Genomic DNA, 21,493 nt, shown 5'->3' on the forward strand with positions numbered 1-21,493 from the left:
CTAATTGAAGGTAAGTACTTGTATGAAGGTCTTAAGCTGGCTCTGACTCCCTCTGCTCTCTAGGTAAAGAGAAGGGGTCCATCTTTCATGGCTTCTCCTTCACCTAAGCGCCTCAAAACAGAAGATAGCACTTCAGGATTGAAGCGAAGCATCTTCAAATACTTGGAGAGCTAACACCATCAAAGTTGCCAAAATCTACATTGAGACTGCTTTGAGAAGTTCCTAGCACTGAAAGTTGGAATTGACACTCAAGCCAACGATCCTTCCTTCCTTCATAATCAATGCAATAAGATTGCAGACAGAAATTCCTGTTCTTTCTACTGCACAGCTCTGGACATCTCTTTTCCTAGTATTATTCCCTGGATTGGCCACTGATCTCAGTTCTGCAGTATTTACAACATCAACAACTCATGGAATACTTGGGTGAGGTTTGTTTTTTTTTTTAAGATGGAGTCTCACTCTGTTGCCCAGGCTGGAGTGCAGTGGCATGATCTCGGCTCACCGCAACCTCCGCCTCCCAGGTTCAAGCGATTCTCCTGCCTCAGCCTCCCAAGTACCTGGCATTACAGGCATGTGCCGATATGCCCAGCTAGTTTTTGTATTTTTAGTAGAGACAGGGTTTCACTATGTTGGCCAGGCTGGTCTTGAACTCCTGACCTCAAATGATCCACCCGCTTTGGCCCCGCAAAATGCTGAGATTACAGGCGTGAGTCACCGCACCTGGCCTTGGGTTAGGTTTCACTTCTTCCATTAAACATTTGACATTTTATCTTAGCAGCTTTCTGGGTTAATATCTCTTTGTCATAGAAGTGGTTGGAAGAGGAAGAGTAGGGAAAAGTGTGACATTACAGATTAAACAGTGAAAATCAGTTCCACAATGACTCCTTTACACCCATGATATATGTACCATGATGACCAGGGTTCAGTGAAAGAAAGATTTCTTTTCTTTTTTTTTTTTTTTTTTTTTTTTTTTGAGACAGTCTCACTTTGTTGCCTAGTCTGGAATGCAGTGGCGCATTTTGGCTCATGGCAGCCTCTGCCTCCCGGGTTCAAGTGATTCTCCTGTCTCAGCCTCCCAAGTAGCTGAGACTACAGGCGCATGCTACCACACCCGGCTAATTTTTGTATTTTTAGTGGAGACAGGGTTTCACCATGTTGGCCAGGCTGGTCTCGAACTCCTGACCTCAAGTGATCCAGCTGCCTCAGCCTCCCAAAGTGCTGAGATTACAGGCATGAACCACACTGTGCCCGGCCAAAAGCAAGATTTATTAGACAGAGGACCTAGGAACCAATAGATGGGCTGCTGTGTTATTCTTACCCCTTTCATTTTCCTGTATGCTTCTTCCCAAGCCAGCATCAAATTTTGAATTAATTTTTGCTGCTTAATAAGGACTTAAACTGGTACCCAAGTCAGAAAGACTGGCTCTAATTTTCTGGAGCTTGGGGATGAAGATAAAGCGTTACATCCAGTGTTTGTCCACCACAGTCTATGAGGCAGAGAGACCTTCCCTGGGACTGAATTCTCAATTTGAAGCACTGTTGTTCAAAGACCTCCCTTCTGGGTCTGACAAGAAGAAACATAACCATTATTTATTGCATTCTCCTGGCTTACATACATTGCCCTCACTAGTCAATCGACATTTCAGTATTTCATTACTAATTTTGAGAGAAGACCACCATGGAATTTAAAAAAATATTATTGAAGAGAATTGCCATCATTCTCCATTTGCCCTGAACTACCACAAGCTTCTTAGAATTTTAGACAAATGTTTTTCCCCTCAGAACTGAGCATCAATGCTGCTTTCGAAAAACATTCCATGTGAATACTGTGGTTTCAGTGTCAGGACCTGGACTTGGGAAGGTGGAAGAGAGTGTGCCAGTTTTTTATTGGGAGATGGGAACACCAATTTAATTGATGCAATTAGGTTGTAGGTTTTCTACAGTTTTTCTTTTCTTTCCTCTTTCCTCTTTTCTTTCCTTTTTCTTTTTCTTTTCTTTTCAACATAGGCTGGCTCTGTCTCCTAGGCTACCCAGGTTCCAGCAATTCTCCTGCCTTGGCCTCCCGAGTAGCTGGGATTACAGGTGTCCACCACCACACGCAGCTAATTTTGTGTATTTTCAGTAGAGATGGGGTTTCGCCATGTTGGTCAGGCTGGTCTTGAGCTCCTGACCTGAGGTGATCCACCCGTCTCAGCCTCCCAAAGGGCTGGGATTACAGGTGTGAGCCACCGCACCCAGCCAGTTTTCTAATACTCAAGATGTTGACTTTGACAATACTTATGTTTGTATATTTGTAATCTTATAATGGGGGAAATGTGTATAAAGATGTTTTAATATGTATGTAGTTTTTCAATAAATCTTAATGCCTTGAAGATTTGCTGTCCAGCTTCAATGTTCATTCTTAGGTCAGTGCCTATCTAACCTTGAAGAGCATTTCATTTTCAGGTTATCTCCATCCCAGGGAAACCCTCTGGGTCTAAAGTGAGAGGCTGCTGCAGTTGTCCCCTCACTGGCTTCTCAGTCCTAGTGAATTGATCAACTTACCAAGCGGTTTGGGTTCAGCTCAGGTGAAGAGGATAATTGAGTTTATATAAATGGTACCTTCTATTATAACTCTTTAAAAAAAAAAAAATTTTAGAGACAGTCTCATTCTGTTGCCCAGGTTAGAGTGCAATGGCACAATCATAACTCACTGTACCCTTGAACTCCTGGGCTTCAGCATCCTCCTTCCTCAACCTTTGGAAGAGCCGGGCCACATTACAGGCACATGCCACCATGCCCAGTTAATTATTTTATTTTAGTAGAGACAGGGTCTTGCTGTGTTGCCCCAGCTGATCTTGAGCTCCTGGCCTCAAGTAATCCTCCCACCTTGGCCTCCCAAAATGCTGGGGTCACAGGCTCAGCCACCATGCCCAGCCTGTTATAGCTTTGATTGGCCTTTCTCTTTAACTGAGTTTGTGTGTACTTCATTTTATCCATGGGTTCAAGATAAGTGTTTTTGCCTCTTTCTTTGAACTCTCTAAACAGTGCCCAAGGCAAGGTGGCCTTTGCTGGGCCAAAGAGAACTGAGCAGGAAGGCTAGATATTTCTCCCCTCTTGTTTCCCTACATGTCTTTTAGGGAGAGATGGAAAAGACAATTGGAATTGACAACTGAGGATAAGAAAATTCAGCCAGGTGGCGATGGCTCATGCCGGTAATCCCAGCACTTTAGGAGACTGAGGTGGGTGCATTGCTTAAACTCAGGAGTTCAAGACCAGCCTGGGCAACATGGTGAAACCCTGACTCTATAAAAAAAAAGGAAAGGAAGGAAGGAAGGGAGGGAGGGAGGGAAAGAAAGAAAGGAAAGAAAGGGAAGAAAGAAAATTTGTGCCTGAGAAATCCAGGGAGAAAATGGTTTCTGGGCCCGGCGTGGTGGCTCACATCTGTAATCCCAGAACTTTGGGAGGCCGAGGTGGCTGGATCACCTGAGGTCAGGAGTTGGAGACCAGACTGACCAACAAGGTGAAACCCCGTCTCTACTAAAAATACAAAAATTAGCCAGGCGTGGTGGTGGCAGGCGCCTGTAGTCCCAGCTACTTGGGAGGCTGAGACAGGAGAATTGCTTGAACCTTTGAGGTGGAGTTTGCAGTGAGCTGAGATCGCGCCACTCTACTCCAGCATGAGCAACAGAGTGAGACTCCCTCTCAAAAAAAAAAAAAAAAAGAAAGAAAGAAAGAAAATGGTTTCTGATTGAGGCTCCTGGGAGAAAGCCCTCTTTGGAGAAAGAAAACTTGAGCCTTAAACTCTGGGTTACTTTCCTTATGCCAGGATAGCTGCTATAAAGTAAGCTAAGCCTTGATCTTGGTAACAGCATTGAAATGGACAGTTTTGATCTGACCCTTATGCCCTTTGCCCAAAGCACTGAGCCAGCAGTATCAACTATGTTTTAATGAAATTGAAGCCCCAGGACCTGACACTATGGCTCACAGGAGGACTCAGCTCCACTAGCTTGGAAATTACATATTTGGAGGGATCAGAGCCCATGAGTGTGGGAGATAGGGTATGCTCAGTGTCAGTCAATCTTTTTGTTTCCTCCTTGTTCCATACGCTTGAGTAGGGATACATGGTATTAACCTCTTTAAACGGGTCTCTAATTTCATCTCATTAATTCACAATTGCACAGCCATACTAGGGTCTCTTCCATAAACCGTAAGATTTTATTCACCAAAGCTCTAGAGACAAGGTGCTCAGATCTCTGGCATCCCTCATTTTCTCAACTGCTTCTCTACAAACTTCTGCTCACTTTGAGAGTTTCTAATGCTCAGGCTGAAAGACTTTTTAGGGGGTGTTTTTGGTTTTTATCTCCTAGGGTTGTCTCATTCACTCTTGGGGCATCCTGTCCTGAGATTTGTGCACCTAACGATAGAGAAGAGTATTTCTGGGAGGAGTGTTCCCATGATACTATTTGATTATGTCATCCTTGAGATGGTATTGTATCTTCTACCCTTATATCCTACTCATGGCCTGGCACACAGTTTGGAATGTAGTGGTGCCTACCACAGTTTGAATAAATAACACTATACCTTTCACAGCCTCTGTTTATAAAATGAGGATAGTAAGTCATGGCTGTCTCAGAGTTGCTGGGGGGCTTCATTTGAAAAATGTATGTCAGTGCATTATGTCAAGTGCCACTCTGTAAGCATAAGAAATTGCCAGTAGCTCCCAGAAAAAAAGAAATTCACCTTCTTTGAGAATGAAAGAAAGAAATTACCAGTATCACAATTATATCATATTTTGTAGGCCACTTCTTAAAGGCCCATTGTTTCTCAAATATCTCGAACTTGGCTGGGCGTGGTGGCTCACACCTGTCATCCCAGCACTTTGGGAGGCTGAGGCAGGCGAATCACTTGAGGTTAGGAGTTCGAGACCAGCCTGACCAACATGGAGAAACCCCATCTCTACTAAAAATACAAAATAAGCCGGGCATGGTGACGCATGCCTGTAATTCCAGCTGCTTGGGAGGCTGAGGTAGGAGAATTGCTTGAACCTGGGAGGTAGAGGTTGCAGTGAGCCGAGATTACACCACTGCACTCCAGCCTGGGCAACAAGAGCGAAACTCCATCTCAAAAAAAAAAAAAAAAAAATCTCAAACTTAACATGAAAATGTGATTTTCTCTAAAAACCTGCTTTTCCTCCTGTATTTGCCATTTCAGTAAAAGCTACCTCCATATATCTAGTCACTCAGACTGGAAACCTGAAGAGCATTCTCGACCCCTTCCTTAATCCTGTAATCAGACAGTCTCCAAGTTCTGTTATTTCTACCTACTTGCAAACTGCATCTTGAATCAGCTCATTTCTTCCAGCTCTATGGCCAGCACCCTGGTCCAAGATTCCATAATTTCTTTCCAGGGTCCTACTATAGCCTCCTGACCTCCCCACTTCTGTTTTTGCTTCCCTTCCATCCAGTCTGCACAGCAGCCAGAGGTGATCTTTATATAAATATAATTTGGAAGATGATACTTCCCTACTTAAAATCTTTTAATGTCTTCCACTGCACTCAAAGTTCAAACTCTTCATGGCCGATACATGATATAGCTCTGCCTCCCAACCTCCTGTCTACTCTTCTTTCTCATGACATGCAGCCTCAGGAGCATCTAAAGTGTCCTCTTTTCCTGGAATGCCCTCCTCTACATCCTCCCTCTTTGTCTGACTGATGCATAATTTTCAGAGTGTTAGCTTAAGCCTAATTTCCTCAGAGAAGCCTTCTCTGACCATTAACATCCCTTTCTTAATTAGGTTACCTTTGTATAAGTTTCCTTTTCTTTTCTTTTTTTTTTTTTTTTTTTGAGACGGATTCTCACTCTGTTGCCCAGGCTGGAGTGCAGTGGCACGATCTTGGCTCACTGCAACCTGTGTCTCCCCGGTTCAAGCAATTCTGCCTCAGCTTCCCAAGTAGCTGGGGTTACAGGCATGTACCACCATGCCCGGCTAATTTTTGTATTTTTGATAGAGACGGAGAAGGTGTTAGCTTAAGTCTAACTTCTTCAGAGAAGCCTTCTCTGACCATTACCACTCCTTTCTCTAATTAGGCTATCTCTGTTTAAGTTTCCTTTTTTTAAAAAAAAAAAAAATACGGATTCTCACTCTGTTACCCAGGCTGGAGTGCAGTGATGTGATCTTGGCTCGCTGCAACCTCAGCCTCCCGGGCAGTCAATTCTCCTGCCTCAGCCTCCCAAGTAGCTGGGGTTACAGGTATGCGCCACCACACCTGGCTAATTTTTAGTGCCCAGCTAATTTTTGTATTTTTAGTAGATACGGGGTTTTGCCACGTTGACCAGGCTGATCTCCAACTCCTGACCTCAAGTAATCCACCTACCTCAGGCTCCCAAAGTGCTGGGATTACAGGTGTGAGCCACCTCACACAGCCTTAAGTTTCCTTTTGGGTCTATCATCATGATGTGTTACCTTAGTGTTTGTCGAGGCTTGCTTTCCCTGCTAGACTGTAAGCGCTGTGAAAACAGACCATATCTGTTTAGTTGAAAAATGTATGCTTTGGGTAGCACCATGCCTGGCACATAAAATAATTCAATGAATTTTCTGAGCAGTGAGTCATGGGAGACCTGGAAGAGCTAATGGTGAAAAGCATGGAGTTGAATTATATACAGAGGAGCTTTCTAGTGTAGGACAGAATAGAGGTGGAGAGCTTTAGTCCTTGCTCTTTCTGCAGCTTGTAAGCATCATGACTTTGGGTAAGTCATTCTCAACTTTTTTCCTCAGCATGTGAAATGACTTGGTTTAGCTCACAGGGTATGGTTAGGATCAAAGGTAAAAATTAATGTGAAGTGAATGTGCATATTTCAGAGGCTGCACTAATGCAGGCTAACCCACTGCTGAGGAATGGGTAGAGCTGAGTGAGAAGGAGAAGCCAAGCCCCAACAAAGCTCCATAGTCCACCACTGGTGGCTAGCTATGTGCTGAGACTTGTTATAGCAGTAGAAATGGAGGCCTGCGTGTATGCTTGGACTCTCCAGTGAGCTGGGAAGATAGACATGGCTTGTGTATAGCTGGTGTCACCTCAGATTTTACCTTTTGAGACCAAGGTGCCTGGTTTCTGTCCCCAGTAGTTGTATCGTCTTGGTCTGTATCATCCACATCCTTCCCATCCCCTCTTTTTGTCCTCTCTCCTCTCACCTTAAAGGTTTTTCATTTTCAGTTTATTGATTTAGTCCTTCCCTGTGGTGGGATTCATAATGGGAAAAGGGAGTTTGAAGTAGCTACAGCCTAAGGGTGATTGGAAGGGGTTATGGGGCTGGACACCTGAGTTCCTTCCCTTCATTTTAGAGAGAACCATAGTCCGTGGTATTCTTGATGGCTGGTGGGCTAGAGGTAGGGCTGAAGAGGCAGCTCCCAGCTCCAGGCTGGAGAATTATTGCCTAGTCCAAGGGGTAGAAAGTGCTGGGGCAGGGTTGGGAGTGAGCCATGGTTTGGGTTTTTCAGCCCTCATCTCTTTTTCTCAGAGGCTGAGGGAAGGAAAAAGGCTGACGGCCCACCCTTCTGTTTGTTTGTCTTGTCTAATTTAACTTACGTTATTTATCAAAAAGACAGGTTATTTGGAAAACCAGATGGACCTAGGCAAAAATCATCTGGGTTTTCCAAACGTGAAAAATTAGGTTCTGGGGGCCCAGGAGGGAAGGCGTGTGTGTGTGTGTGTGTGTCTATGTGTATGGTTGAGGGGAGGGTGAGGTTGAGTGAATGTCTCTGTAGTTAGACCCAGAAATTGTTCCATGACTTCCAAGCATACTCCCTCTTTCATTTTCTTTCAGGTTATTTATGATTAGAATCTAAATGAGAAAATTAAGATCTTAATGTTGGTTGCTGGATGTCTTAATTGACCAAGGATGAGAACCCATCAGGGCTATAGAAGAACAGCAGCTGACAGTTTTCTCTATCTTTCCAGCCCTCAGCCCCTTACACAGAGTGGGCAGGTTAGTGAGAGGTACAGGGTACTGACAGTTTTCTGAAGCAGACACCTGTGCCTCTTGTCCCTTCAGCGTTATTGTCCCAAAACAGTTGCAGCAAATATGGAGGTTAGACATTAGGGAAGAACTTACCGTCTCAACTTTCTGATGATCAGACGGCTAAAAGAACACTGAGGATCCAGGGCTATCTCTCCATTGACTTTCCAGGGAAGGAGCTAGCCCAGCTTCCTTTTGGGCAATGGTGGCTTGCTCTGTAGCTACAACCAGGAATTTGTAAAGCTTGTGGTTTTGGGCCAGACATGGTGGCACATGCCTGTAATCCCAGCACTTTGGGAGGTTGAGGCGGGGGGATTGCTTAAACTCAGGGGTTTGAGACCAGCCTGGGCAAAATGGTGAAACCCCATCTCTACAAAAAATACAAAAATTAGCTGTGCACGGTGGCGCGCGCCTGTAGTCCCCACTACTTGGTAGGCTAAGGTAGGAAGATCACTTGAGCCTGAGGGTTGTGGCTGCAGTGAGCCAAAACTGCAGCATTGCACTCTAGCCTGGGTGACATAGTGAGACTCTGTCTCAAAAGAAAGAAAAAGAAAAAAGCTTGTGGTTTTGTTACCTTGGGCAGCAACATTTTTAGGCAGGAATTAAAGCAGGAGGTTATTGAGGCACAGCTCTTGGCTGCCAGAGAGGAAATGTTCTGGCTGAAAGCAGAAGGCGAGCCATCCCGTTCATACACATAGGAACACACACAGAAGACAGCCAAGACCCTTTCTGACCTAAGAAATCTTTGGTGGCAGCAATAGCACTTGTCCCATTGTGAGTGGCATTTTTTCAAAGTGTCATTGGACTGTGAAAGCTACTTAATAACTTGATCTCATCTGAATAATCTGAGTTAATACTAGCTTCACAGTTGTGAGGATTAAATAAAAAAAATTTGTAAAGTGTCTGCCTCAAGGCCTGGCACACAGTAAATCCCCACAAATGCTCGTTGAATGAATGAATCCATGAATCTGAGCATTAAGGCCCCCCTCACCGTTTCCAAGGATCAGTGCATAACAGCCCCGGTAACTGAGACTTGTAGACTGTCCCAACTGAGCCTGCAGCCTGAGGCATGATCTAAACCTGCTGTTTCTTCGGCAAATATTTGATGACTTATGGTATGGAGGGTGGACCCTTCCATGAAGGCCTTGTTGGCCCAGCTTTTGGAAGCACTATGCAGACAGCCTTTCAGGGTGGGAATTGCCTCAGAAAACACCTTGTCCAAGGTCAAGGATAGCCCACATCCAATGGCAACAGGTGTATAAAGGCCTGGCCTTCTTAGCTCATTTTGAATCAACTCTCAAGGGCCATTCTAGCTTCAGAGCTCCCTGTGGGGTTGGCTGAGGCTGTCACAGGCTTGTCCTGTAGATCAGCTTCTTTCTCTGCCTACTCCTGCTCATTCTCATTCTTCCACAGCTGTTGATCCCAAAGGAGGTTCTTAATAAACATCCAGCGCATTAAACATTCTCAGAGTTGGCTTCCTGGGAAATCCAAGCTGTGAATGCACTAGTCCTGGTGGCCAAGCCTTTAGAACAACAAAGAACGGAGACTCCTTTGCAATGGATTTCCAGCGTTGGAGGTGTGGATACTGTCTTTTTATGCCCACCAGAGGGCAGCAGCATCCTAGCCACCTGCCCTCCTGAGGCTCCAGGAGTGGGCTTGAAGCCTTTTCCCAGGCTACTTCATGCCCCGCACCAGTATTGGGCAGGATCACTTAAGGTGTCCACCCTCCCGACTAAAACAACAAACTTTCTTAAACTGTTCAGGCCTTAGTTTGTTAGTCTCAAGCTCCTGCACCACCAGCACTGAAGGCCAATCCGTCTTCGCACTGCACCCCTTCCCCTGCTCCCCAGCCGGCAAGCTCCGTGCCTGGGATCTCCCATCCCTCACACTTACCACCCCTCACAACAGATTTGTTTTCTGTGTGACAAGGTAATTATGAGCTTACGGCCAGTAGGCCCAGGGGCCAGTCTGAGGATGGTCACTTCATTCTGGCTCTCCCTGTTCTGCTAACGGTATTGATTTTCAGTTTTATTTATGATGATGATGTGTGTGTGTGATCTGGCCCTGGTGACACGACATATGGAGGCAAGAGGGCGAGAACAAATTTCCTCTTGCCACAATTTGACTTCTTGAAACCGCCCCCCCACTCCGGCCCAGCATTGTTTATCTACAGGTTTTAGCATCTTTGCTTACCTGTCTTCATTCTGCCCCCTCATCCCAAAAGATTTCCAAGAGATTCTTCTGGGAATTGGAGCCAGATGGATGTGGCTACAGGAAGGAGGAAAGGGTCTGGGAAGAGGAGTGAGAGCAGCAAGCGCACCACCTTTTGTTAGCAGCCACTAACTCATCCAGCAAACATTTACTGCATTCCCATCAGCTGTCAGTTACTCCTGGGCTAAGCTCCCCAGCTCCCTGCTGGAGGCCATCCTGAGATAGGCTTTGCTATGCACTGGTTTTTTTTTTTTTTTTTCTGTCTGCATCTGTTTCTGTGGCTGTGAAATGGGTGTGAGGAAAACCTGGCCAGGAAGCTTTCAGAGAGAGTGAGGTTGAGTTTGGGTGCAACCAACTCAAAGAACAAAGCTTGCCTGAACTTAAGGCTACTTAAGGCCGCCCGTAATGTAGTCTACTTCCTTACGAGGAAGAGGAAGGGTAAGCTTGAGGCAAAACATTACAAGTGGGAGGGGGCACTCTGAACTGCAGTGATTGCTGTGGGAATCAGCTGAGGCTGAGGGCGATTTGTGGGGCCATGTTTCCCCAGCCTGTCTTCTCTGTGCGTGCCAGGAGAATGAATAAATCATTGTTCATGGGCGGGATGCAGCTGCCGAGCTCCTCCCCTCGGCACATGCCTCGACTCCAGCTCCTCCATTGAGGGCTGCTGGAGCAGAGCGGTTTATACACCCAGCTCCCCAAATCCTATTGAGGCCTCCCCTTCTGCACGAGCCACCGGCTCCAAGCCCATTCAGCCTGGCCCTTTGTGCTGGGGGTTAAGTGGTTACATGTGGGGGGCACCCAGAAAGGAACTGTCAGGCCTTGAAAGGCTGTGCTGATACAGTGGCCTCCTACTGATGAATGGGGTGGGTGGAGGAGAGGTGGGCGGCCGGAGGGTGGGGTGGGGGAGAGGGCATGGGGATTACGGAGCCCACAGAGGCAGCTGCTAGGAAGGGGGTGGAACAGGCACCCCCTTCTCTCATTCCTCCTTCACTTCAGCTTCTCCATCTAGCTTACTCCCTCTGTTGTGGGCCCTGGATGATCAAGAGCCTTGGGACCTTGGATTTGGCTTTTCTGGTCTCCTGGTGACCGCTTGAGTGCACTGGAGAGAAAGAGTTTATATGACCTTTCATTCTTCCAGCAGCTCCGAAAAGACCTGTTTCTCCCTTTTCCTTTGGAAAGGGTGGGTGAGAAGGGGAACAGGGTCGGGGAACAGGGTCGGGGACAGGGGGAGGATTTATTTCCTGGGTTCATCTGGTGCAGTGGATTTGCAGCTGTGCCCTGCCGAACTTTAAAAGCTTCCCTGAAGTTCCCTCAGAGCCCTTAGGTGGAGCGTTTAGGGGAAGAAAGATCTCAAACTGGATATATTGGAAAGATTTTGTTGAGGAAAAAGAAATGACTTCAAGGATCTAGAAATGCTTTAAAACTTCTAATTGTCAGTTTACAGCTGGGAAAATAGCCAAGATGGAAGATAGGGGAATGGACATATTTTACCTAAGGTAAACACACAGTAATTTCTTGATAGACTAAAGAGGTGCTTTACCTTTAAGAAGCAGTAGAGACATGGATGAACAAAACAACTAGGCCACCAGCTTCCTAGGCCTTCCTTTCCCAAGATGAACCAATTCTGGGGAATAATTCTCGTTCTAATCTGCCTTAAAGGCTCTTTGGCATGTCAAAGGTCCTCTGGTGTTGTGCCTGGTCTTGGGAGCCCAAGTAACAACGTTCACTGCTATGTTATTGAACAATTTTTAAGGCATATTATTTTATTTAGCACAAAAAGCTTAAAATGATTTGATTTGCCTAAGTTCCCAAAGCCATGTGGGGAAGTTGACAGATGATGTGACCTCAGGAAGAGAGAAGAAAGCAAGTTAGCAACGTAGTTTGTCATCCAGGATTTTGCTTTGTTCTGATATGGAACTCTGAGGGCTTCCTCAGTTATTTCCCTGCTGCCCGCAGGATAGAGCCCAAGCTCCCTGGATGGTGGTCAAGAACTTTCACAACTGGGCCAACTTTATCTTCCAGCCTCACCTTACCTCCACTTCCCACCGAGCTCCAGCCACACTGGCCTACGGGGTGTTTCCTGAACTCACTCTGAAAATGCAGTCTCCTGTGCCTTCTCTTGCTTTCTCTTAGTGAGCTCTTATTCATCCCTCAAGGCCTGGCTCAAATATCACCCCTGTGCTAGCTGGGTGTAGTGGCTCATGCCTGTAATCCCAGAATGTTGGGAGGCCAAGGTGGGAGGATCACTTAAGGTCAGGAGTTCGAGATCAGCCTGGGTAACATAGCAAGACTCCCATCTCTTTAAAAAAAAAAAAAAAAAAGTCACCTCTGTGAAGCCTTTCCTTACCCTATTTTGGGCTTACTACTTTTGCCTCCTGGCTCTGTTGCAGGGCCCATTACATTGTTACAGCCCATTCTTCTGTCTATTCCTTTTTTTTTTTTTTTTTTTTTTTTGAGATAGGGTCTGGCTCTGTCTCCCAGGCTGGAGTGCAGTGGCACGATCTTGGCTCACTGCAACCTCCACCTCCCAGGTTCAAGCAATTCTCCTGCTTCAGCCTCCTGAATAGCTGGGATTACAGATGCGCACCACCATGCCTGGCTAATTTTTGTATTTTTCGTAGAAACGGGGTTTCATCATGTTGGCCAGGCTGGTCTCGAATTCCCAGCCTCAAGTGATCTGCCCGCCTCGGCCTCCCAAAGTGCTGGGATTACAGGTGTGAGCCTCCACACCAGGCCCAATATAGGCTTTAAATCAATGTATATAATGTTTTGTACTTTGCAGCCAGAATGCATAGGAAGAAGAGGTAGAGGTGGTTGTGGCACCTTATATGATTGTACCAAAGGACTAAGAGTTTTGTTCCTGTCTCTGAGATTCTGGGTATTGCAGGTCAGAAGGTGATAGCATCAGCCGGGCATGGTGGTTCACGCCTGTAATCCCAGCACTTTGGGAGGTCGAGGCGGGCGGATCATTTGAGGTCAGGAGTTCGAGATCAGCCTGACCAACATGGTGAAACCCTGTCTGTGCTAAAAATACAAAAATTAGCTGGGTGTGATGGCACGTGCCTGTAATCCCAGCTACTCGGGAGGCTGAGGTAGGAGAATGGCTTGAACCTGGGAGGTGGAAGTTGCAGTGAGCTGAGATCACGCCACTGCACTCCAGCCTGGGTGACAGAGTGAAACTGTCTTGGGAAAAAAAAAAAAAAAAAAAAAAAAGATGGTGATAGCGTCGTGGGAGGAACGTTTCTAACCAAGAAACACAAAGATGATTCTCTTGGATTTCAGGCTCCTGGTAGTACTAGAGGAATAGAAGGGGGTGGTCACAGTGTAGACTGGACTGATAATGGCTCTCAAGGAGAAAGGGAGTTACTGCTACCTAATAAGGGTTGAGAGGTGGGTGAGTGGAACCCAGAGACCCTGGGGTCACCACCTTGTGCTATTGTATTAATCAGCATTCTTTTGATTGTCGGTGAAAGAATTCCACTCAAGTTAGGCTTGGCAAAATAAGGCACACAAAACTATAAATTTAGATTCAGGAAACAGGGTCTGCAACATTATCAGAACTTCTGTCTCTCATCTCTGTTTCTTCCCTGCCTCATCTTCCTTTAATTTCATTTCAGAAGATCCCAGACTCCGACTGGCTCACCTGGAGTGGAGTTCCTATCCCTTGATTCTTCAGGCTTTCATTTGACCCACATGGTTAAGCTGGGAGAGACAGAGTCCAAACAGAGGCAGAGAAAGGCTATTCTGGGCAGAACAAACAATTGATGACTTTATGGCTCTGTGGTCTGGGGAGAACTGCATAACCCTAGATCACCAAAGCTGAGAGCCTTTAAGAGTGAGGATTTGGGCCGGGCATAGTGGCTCACGCCTGTAATCCCAGCACTTTGGGAGGCTGAGGTGGGTGGATCACAAGGTCAGGAGATCAAGACCAATCTGACCAACATGGTGAAACCCCATCTCTACTAAAAATACAAAAATTAGCTGACGTGCTGATGCATACACCTGTAATCCCAGCTACTCGGGAGGCTGAGGCAAGAGAATCGCTTGAACCTGAGAGGCATACGTTGCGGTGAACCGAGATTGCACCACTGCACTCCAGCCTAGGCGACAGAGCGAGACTACATCTCAAAAAAACAAAAAAAACAACCAACAGTAAGGATTTGGATTTGGTCACCCCAGGCTGAAGGCCAGGGGAACCTGAAGTGGATAAGGGAAGGGAGAGAACTTAGGCCACAGGATCTGATGTAGAAATGAGGCTGACATCTCCACCTGTATTTTCTTAGCTGGAGGAGTGTGCAAAGTTTGAATTACTTCTGCCTTCTTCTTATTTCCTTTTCCCTCTTAAAATAGTCATCATAATCATAAAAATTTATTTTCCATTTTCCCTGTTTTTGCATATAGGATTTCTTGGTGTGATTCAATTTGCCAATTAGTATCTAGGTTGCAGAATGGTGACTTGCAATCAAGTTGAAACTGGAAGAGGGTACCTTATATATTAGGGTCAGCAATTACTAAACTCTGTTCTCTTTTATTCCAAACAGGGTCCCCAACTTCACATTTCCCCAGGGTGCAAAAGAGGGGGATCAAGCTTCAGTAGAGTGGAGCTCTGAGAAGAATTCACTAGAGTTTGGAAGCCAGGACCCTTTTTATAACCTTGTTCCTCCTCACCTGGGCAAAAGCACTAGTGCCCACTGCACAGGTGTCATGGACGGGCTCTGTGTCCTGTGGAGAGCCCCCATCCCAGGTACAGGACATCAGCCCTGGGACCTGTCCCAGGCTGGATCTTCTTCTTTCTCTCTCTCTTTTTTTTTTTGAGACAGAGTCCCACTCTGTTGCCCAGGCTGGAGTGTAGTGGTACAGTCTTGGCTCACTGCAACCTCCACCTCCCAGGTTCAAGCGATTCTCCTGCCTCAGCCTCCCGAGTACCTGGGATTACAGGCGCCCGCCACCACGCCCAGCTAATTTTCGTATTTTAGTAGAGACGGTGTTTCACCATGTTGGCCAGGCTGGTCTCGAACTCCTGACCTCAGGTGATCCGCCGGCCTCGGCCTTCCAAAGTGCTGGGATTACAGGCGTGAGCCACCGCGCCCGGTCTCAGTGACTTTAGTCAAGTAGCACAAAAAGAAATATATAATTCCAAATTGTGATAAATGCTATGAAGAAAAGGAACGTGCCCTGACATACAAGGGGGAACGAATGCGATCTAGGGAGTCAGAGATTTCTCCGAGGAGAGAGCTGAAATAGGAGTAAATCGAGAGGGGGAAGAGACTGCTAGACCGAGGGAACCGTGCGTGCCAAAGCCGCGTGGCAGAAAGGGGCGTGCGGGAGGGTAGCTGCGGAGAGGGAGGGTAGAGGACAAAGCCGGAGAGGCAGACGGAGGGCCGGACGCGCAGAGCCCCGCGGCTGCTGCCTTAGGGGTTGTCCCGGCTGTGGGGAAGTCATAGAGGAGTTTAAAGCCGGAAGGTGGTGACTAATCAGATTTCACTTGAAAATGGCACGGTGTCTGCAGTGAGGTGAACTGATGGGAAGGGCCCAGCGAACGCCAATAGGAGAGAGCACCGGACCTGAAAGGCCTGGTTCAACGCGGCCCCGCGCGGGGGCGAGGCGGTTCCGGCGCAGAGCCTAGCGCGCGGCTCCGCGGAAAACCCAACCGGCCCACGTGGGCCGGGCCGCTCCGCCCCGCCGCGCAGACGCCGCCTGACTCCGCAGTCCGGACCTGGGGCTGGGCGCGCTGCCCGGGAGCCCCGCACCCACCCTTGGACCGCGGAGACGCCCAGGCCGAGGAACCCCCAGCCCAGGGACTAGACACCACCAGGGCCGGGCGGAGCCATAGCCAGACGCGCCGGATCGGGCGCCTCTAGGCCGTGAGTCGGAGGCGGGGGGCTTGGGGCCCAGCCGCGGGAAGCGGGGAGTCACAGCGGCCTCCGAGGAGACTAGGGAAGGATTGGTCTCTGCCTCCTGGGGTGGTCTCCCACTCCCGCAAGGCCAGGAAAGGAGGCTGCCTCCTATTTGGGCGGAGACCTAGTCCTGGGGTGTCGGGGTTCCTATTTTACTATTTCTGAGAACCCTGTGATCCCTAGCGCCACCCCTACCCCATCCCAGCTTCCTTCATGGCCCCATCCAAGTATAGGAAAAATTAAAAATTGGGGCGAGGGGAGATCTGTAGGCACCTTCCCACAAGCCTTGCTTAGAGGGCGATTACAAAGGAACTGTTCCTACACCCTTCTCCCCAGGACTTCTGCCCGTTGCTGGGGGTGGGGAGGGTCCATGCCACCTATGGTGCGCCTCCCAGTGCCGGCTCCACTTACAATATCCTTCCTCTTCATGCTCTTAAATTGTTCTAATCCCAGTGCTGTTTGGTCAGTAGAATTCCTTTGTCAATTCAAATCCTAATTTTGGTTAGAAGCAGGTTATGGAGGAGAGAAGAGTGGTGTGGTATGCCCGCCCTCCAGGGCCTCAGGATGGAGCAAGCTAGGGACAGGGACACAAGATAGTGGCCGTGTTCCAGAGGCATTGGGAGGGAAGTGGGCAGGCTCAGAAGAAAAGCTTGTCACTGGGGAAGGCTGGGCTCCCTGGCTGGGGTAGGAGAGGGAACTGAACCCAGCTCTTCCAGCCCGGGGGAGTCGGGAGTAGCTTCCTGAGCATGGAAATTCACTGCAGTCTCTTCTCCCATTCACTCGCTTAGCAAGTACCAGTATGCACAGACAGCCTGGTTCCGGGCTCTATGCTGGCTGACTCTGGGGAATATGATGGAGGATATATAGGGGAGGTCCAAGCTAGATTACAAACTGCTATTACAAGATCATTGCCACAAACCAAAACTGCCAGTTAAATAGACATTCACTGATCGTCGACCATGTATGCCAGGGACAGACACAAAGTTGGATAAGACAGTGTGTACCCAGGGCAGTGGAGACCCAGAGGAAGGCATAACTAACCGTGCTTGTTTATGTAATATTGATTGCGGCAGTATCAAGACAGCTTCAGAGACATGGGTACATGGAGATATGGGGATATTACAGCTGATTTTGAAGTACAAAAAGGAATTTGCTGGGTGGAGAAGGGAGGAGCTTTGAGGGGAGGGGAGAGGAAGGATATTATAGGCCAAAGGAATACTGTAAGAAGGACAATGGTGTGTTTTGAGATCTCTGGGCAGTTTGCTATGATGGGAGGGACAGAGTGGCAAAAGGCAGGTGTGGAAGGGTGAGCAGAGGCTAGATCAAACAGGGCCTTGTAGGCCACATAGAGGTTTAGCAGGAGTTCAGGGAGGGCATTCTGAGTGGTGACAAGTGAAATTTACATTTGTAACTGGGGGCAGAGAGACCAGTGAAAAGGCCGAGGCAATAATCCAGGTCAGAAATGGCCTGGAAGAGGAAGAATGGTCAGAATGTGGTTATCAATGAGATGGGAGAAGGAAGGAGAGTGAGGAGCCCAGGATGCTCCTAGCCTTCTGGATGGAGGGTGGAGCCATCTTGCTGAGGATACTGAAGGAGAGCTTGTTTGGTTATATAGAATTTTGGTGGTGGGGGCGGGGGGTGGAGAGGGATGAAGTCTCACTCTGTCACCCAGGCTGGAGTGTGGTGGCACAATCTCAGTTCACTACAACCTCTGCCTCCTGGGTTCAAGCGCTTCCCAAATAGCTGGGATTACAGGTGCCTGTCACCACGCCTGGCTAATTTTTGTATTTTTAGTAGAGATGGGGTTTCACCATGTTGGCCAGTCTAGTCTCGAACTTCTGACCTCAGGTGATCTGCCTGCCTCGGCCTCCCAAAGTGCTGTGATTACAGGCATGAGCCACCGCACCCAGACTGGTTATGTAGAATTTGAGGAGCCTATGATTGGTTGCAGGGTTGGATAGCAGTTAGATCTGGGCTGAAGACAGATCTGAGAGTCATCAGCATATGATGGACCTTGAAGCTACAGCAGAGAATGAGGTCCTCTGGAGAGAAATGTGCAAAATCAGAAGACAGCCTGGCTCTGAGGACTGAGGAAAAACCCTCTGCAGGAGACTGAGAATGAACAGGTAGACAGGGAGGACGAAAACCGTGAGGGGAAGTGTCACCAGAGTCAAGAGAAAGGGCTTGACAGGGAGTGGTCGGGCTCTTGCTTTCAGCCTTGTCCCTGCAGCTAAGTTGCCCTGACTTCAGGCACCCCACCCTGTCCTACTGTGACTCAGTCTCCTGCTTTCCCTTTACAGACCAGATGTTCGCCATCCAGCCAGGGCTAGCTGAGGGGGGCCAATTCCTGGGGGACCCACCTCCTGGAGTATGTCAGCCCGAGCTCCAACCAGACAACAACTCCAACTTCATGGCAAGTGCCAAGGATGCTAATGAGAATTGGCATGGGATGCCAGGCAGAGTGGAACCTATCCTGAGGAGGAGCTCCTCTGAGTCGCCCTCTGACAACCAGGCCTTCCAGGCCCCTGGATCCCCTGAGGAAGGGGTGCGCAGCCCCCCAGAGGGGGCAGAGATTCCCGGGGCTGAGCCTGAGAAGATGGGTGGTCCTGGCACAGTCTGCTCCCCTCTGGAGGACAATGGCTATGCCAGCAGTTCCTTGAGTATCAACAGCCCTAGCAGCAGTCCTGAGCCTGCCTGTGGGACCCCGCGAGGCCTTGGCCCTCCCGATCCCCTTCTGCCCTCAGTGGCCCAGGCTGTGCAGCACTTACAAGCCCAGGAGCGCTACAAAGAGCAGGAGAAAGAAAAGCACCACGTGCACTTGGTGATGTACCGTCGCCTGGCACTGCTCCAGTGGATCCGGGGCCTGCAGCATCAGTTGATTGACCAGCAGGCCCGACTACAGGAGAGCTTCGACACCATCCTAGACAACCGGAAGGAGCTCATTCGCTGTCTCCAGCAGAGGGCAGCACCATCCAGGCCCCAGGACCAGGGCTAAGGGTGTGTCTCCACAAGTGTGCAAGGGTGTATGTGTATATTTGCAGGCATGTGTGAGGTTGTGCACTAGTAAGTACATAATTATTTGCTGGCATGATTGCAGGTAGGCATGAGTGTGTATGTGCTAACATGTAGGCTGGTGTGTATAGGAATGTGTGAATAAACATGTATAAATGAGCTTAAGTGTGCTGTGTGCACATGTGCACACACAAGCTAATTTATCTGCAGACCTATATGTGAGCATGTAAGAGTGAACATGTATGTGTGTAGTATGTAAGAAGAATGAGGAAATCTGTATGTGCGTGTGTAGACAGGTACCCAGCAGTGTGTGTATATGCACATGAGTGAGGATGTATATGCAGAAGATGTGTGTGTCTATGAGTGAGTTTGAGTGTGCAGGCTTGTGTTGGATGTATGTGAGGGAGCCCTTGTGTGTGCAGGGGTGCACGTGTGTGGCTGCAGGCATGGGAGGTGTATGTTAGGAGCATGTGTGTTTGCAGGCAGACTCATGAGCAGGTGTGTGCAAATACATATCCAGCTGCACTGTGGGGTATCCACCCACACCTTGTGTTCCTCATGGCCTACCGCAGCCTTTCTTCTCCACTGGGTCCCACTGTTCCCTGGAGACAGAGGGCTAGCATGCTATCATTTATCTGAGGGTTGTGGCTGACCCATTCTCCTGGGGTTTCCCAGGCCACCTCTTCTTTCCCTTTCCCTCACTTAGCCCAGACTTGCTCAGCTGAGGCTATCGTCCCTGATGTTGGCTTTGCTTGTAGGAGGTTTAGTGGCTGCTCTGGCCTGCTATGGCATTTTGGCTGCAATTTTGTCTGGCAGTGGGTGGAGAACTGGTATCAGGAAGGGGAACCGGGAGTAGTGATGGAGATGATGGTGGGGGTGGGGACAGAGAAGGACATAGGGGACTGTCCCTCTTGAACTCTGCCTTTGGGCACATGGGAGATGGGGACAGGGGAGATGACAATAGTGGAACCCTGTGAAGAATAGGAGAACGGGAATTCTAAAATACCAGTTCCCAAACAAACCATCTCTCCACTGGGAAAGGAGCTGTCGCAAACCCTGTTGATTTAAGCTTCTGATGAAAAGCAATGTATGTTAATAAGCCTGCAAGGAACAGACAAGATGTTCCAAAGCTGATGAGGAAAATATCGCTTCCCTGTCTCTGCCTCTACCTTGCTGTGCCTCTCTGGCTTTAGAAGCATTGGATGTCGAATTGGTTTGGTTCATTTCTCTGAAGTCGGACTGTCAGGAGGAGCCAGAGGTTGGCTTTCTGGGATGGGAAGGGGGCAGTGTCAGCCTAAGCCTCTGGAAATGCTTAGGATGCTGAATTTTAACCCCTTCTTTCACTGCATGGTCCTTCAAACAGGGATTGGCAGGCTCCGTGAGTTACAGAGTGGGTGAGCCTTGGAAAGAACCAACGACTAAGGTAGCTGAGCTCTCTTTTGTTCCTGGAAGCCAAGAGAATGCAAGATCCTGGTGGGTGAGCAGGGGTATGAAGAGGGGACACTGGTGGGTGAACAGTGGCATGGAAGTCACTGATGCAGCCTCTGGCCCTCAGTCTCCCTATCGGCAAAGTGGGGGGCTCTTCCTGTCTATCTCTAAAGAGTTTCATCCCTGACAGGTGGATGAGTGAAAGATCCAGGGAGTGGGGGTGAGGGGTGGGCCCTGAAGACTTTTTGTCTGTAGCTCTTACATATTGAGTGTGTAAACCCGGCCTTTGGACCAACGCAAGACAAATAAACTGGGGCAGAGAATTAAATTTCTTGAGTATGTGTTTTTCTTCTACCTGTTGTCTGGTGGCCTCTTTTCCATACCATCTGAGCTCCCCTTCTGAGTAGGGTCCTGGACTAGGAGCTAGGGAGGTGATTTTGGGGAAAGACACTGAAGAATTTAGACTGCTGTGCCTGGCGACCCGATGGGGTGGAGAAGTCTCTCGGGGCCTCCCAGTGTGACATGGGAGACTTGACTTCTACCCTGAGAGCCCCAAATGGGATTGTCCTTGTCCTGTGTCACCTTTGGGCCTAAATGAATTGTGAGGGACACATACCATACACACTCGCACATACTCAACTGTACACTGGGCAGGGCACGGTGGCTTACACCTGAAATCGCAGTACTTTGGGAGGCTGAGATGGGTGGATCACCTGAGGTCAGGAGTTCAAGACCAGCCTGGCCAACATGGTGAAACCCCATCTCTACTAGAAATACAAAAATTAGCCAGGTGTGGGGGCGTGTGCCTATAATCCCAGCAGTAGGCTGAGGCAGAAGAGTCACTTGAACCTGGGAGGCGGAGGTTGTAGTGGGCAGAGATCATGCCACTGCATTCCAGCTTGGCGACGAGGGGAAACTCCATCTCAAAAAAACAAAACAAAAAACTGTAC

The 21,493-nt window shown here is 48.4% G+C and overlaps 2 protein-coding genes across 6 annotated transcripts in view; both read left to right on the forward strand.

Moving 5' to 3' along the window:
- Nucleotides 1-2,372, forward strand: part of CLSPN (claspin) — a 37,819-nt gene extending 35,447 nt beyond the window's left edge. For all 3 annotated transcript variants that reach the window (XM_005543992.5, XM_015438487.4, XM_074012426.1), the window contains exon 25: nucleotides 64-2,372. In XM_005543992.5, coding sequence (XP_005544049.3) covers nucleotides 64-174 — 111 coding nt within the window. In that variant the 3' untranslated portion in view covers nucleotides 175-2,372. The remainder of the gene's footprint in view (nucleotides 1-63) is intronic.
- A 13,520-nt stretch (nucleotides 2,373-15,892) lies between these two features.
- On the forward strand, nucleotides 15,893-20,871 carry C1H1orf216 (chromosome 1 C1orf216 homolog). Of its 3 annotated transcripts, XM_074012440.1 has the most exons (4): nucleotides 15,893-16,070; nucleotides 18,055-18,229; nucleotides 18,404-19,100; nucleotides 20,479-20,871. In XM_074012440.1, the coding sequence occupies exon 3, from the start codon at nucleotides 18,409-18,411 to the stop codon at nucleotides 19,096-19,098; it is 690 nt and encodes a 229-aa protein (XP_073868541.1). In that variant the 5' UTR covers nucleotides 15,893-16,070; nucleotides 18,055-18,229; nucleotides 18,404-18,408; the 3' UTR covers nucleotides 19,099-19,100; nucleotides 20,479-20,871. The 3 variants fall into 3 exon arrangements, with proteins under 3 accessions (XP_073868541.1, XP_005544051.3, XP_005544052.3); XM_005543994.4 differs by having other exon boundaries at nucleotides 18,404-20,871; XM_005543995.4 differs by lacking the exon at nucleotides 18,055-18,229.
- The last annotated feature ends 622 nt before the right edge of the window (nucleotides 20,872-21,493 follow it).

This window comes from Macaca fascicularis, chromosome 1 (assembly GCF_037993035.2).
Source record: "Macaca fascicularis isolate 582-1 chromosome 1, T2T-MFA8v1.1".
Lineage (NCBI taxonomy): Eukaryota > Metazoa > Chordata > Mammalia > Primates > Cercopithecidae > Macaca > Macaca fascicularis.

Excerpts from the sequence above, each read along its gene's own strand:
- C1H1orf216 (XM_005543994.4), top strand. The coding sequence starts at position 18,409 with ATGTTCGCCATCCAGCCAGGGCTAGCTGAGGGGGGCCAATTCCTGGGG.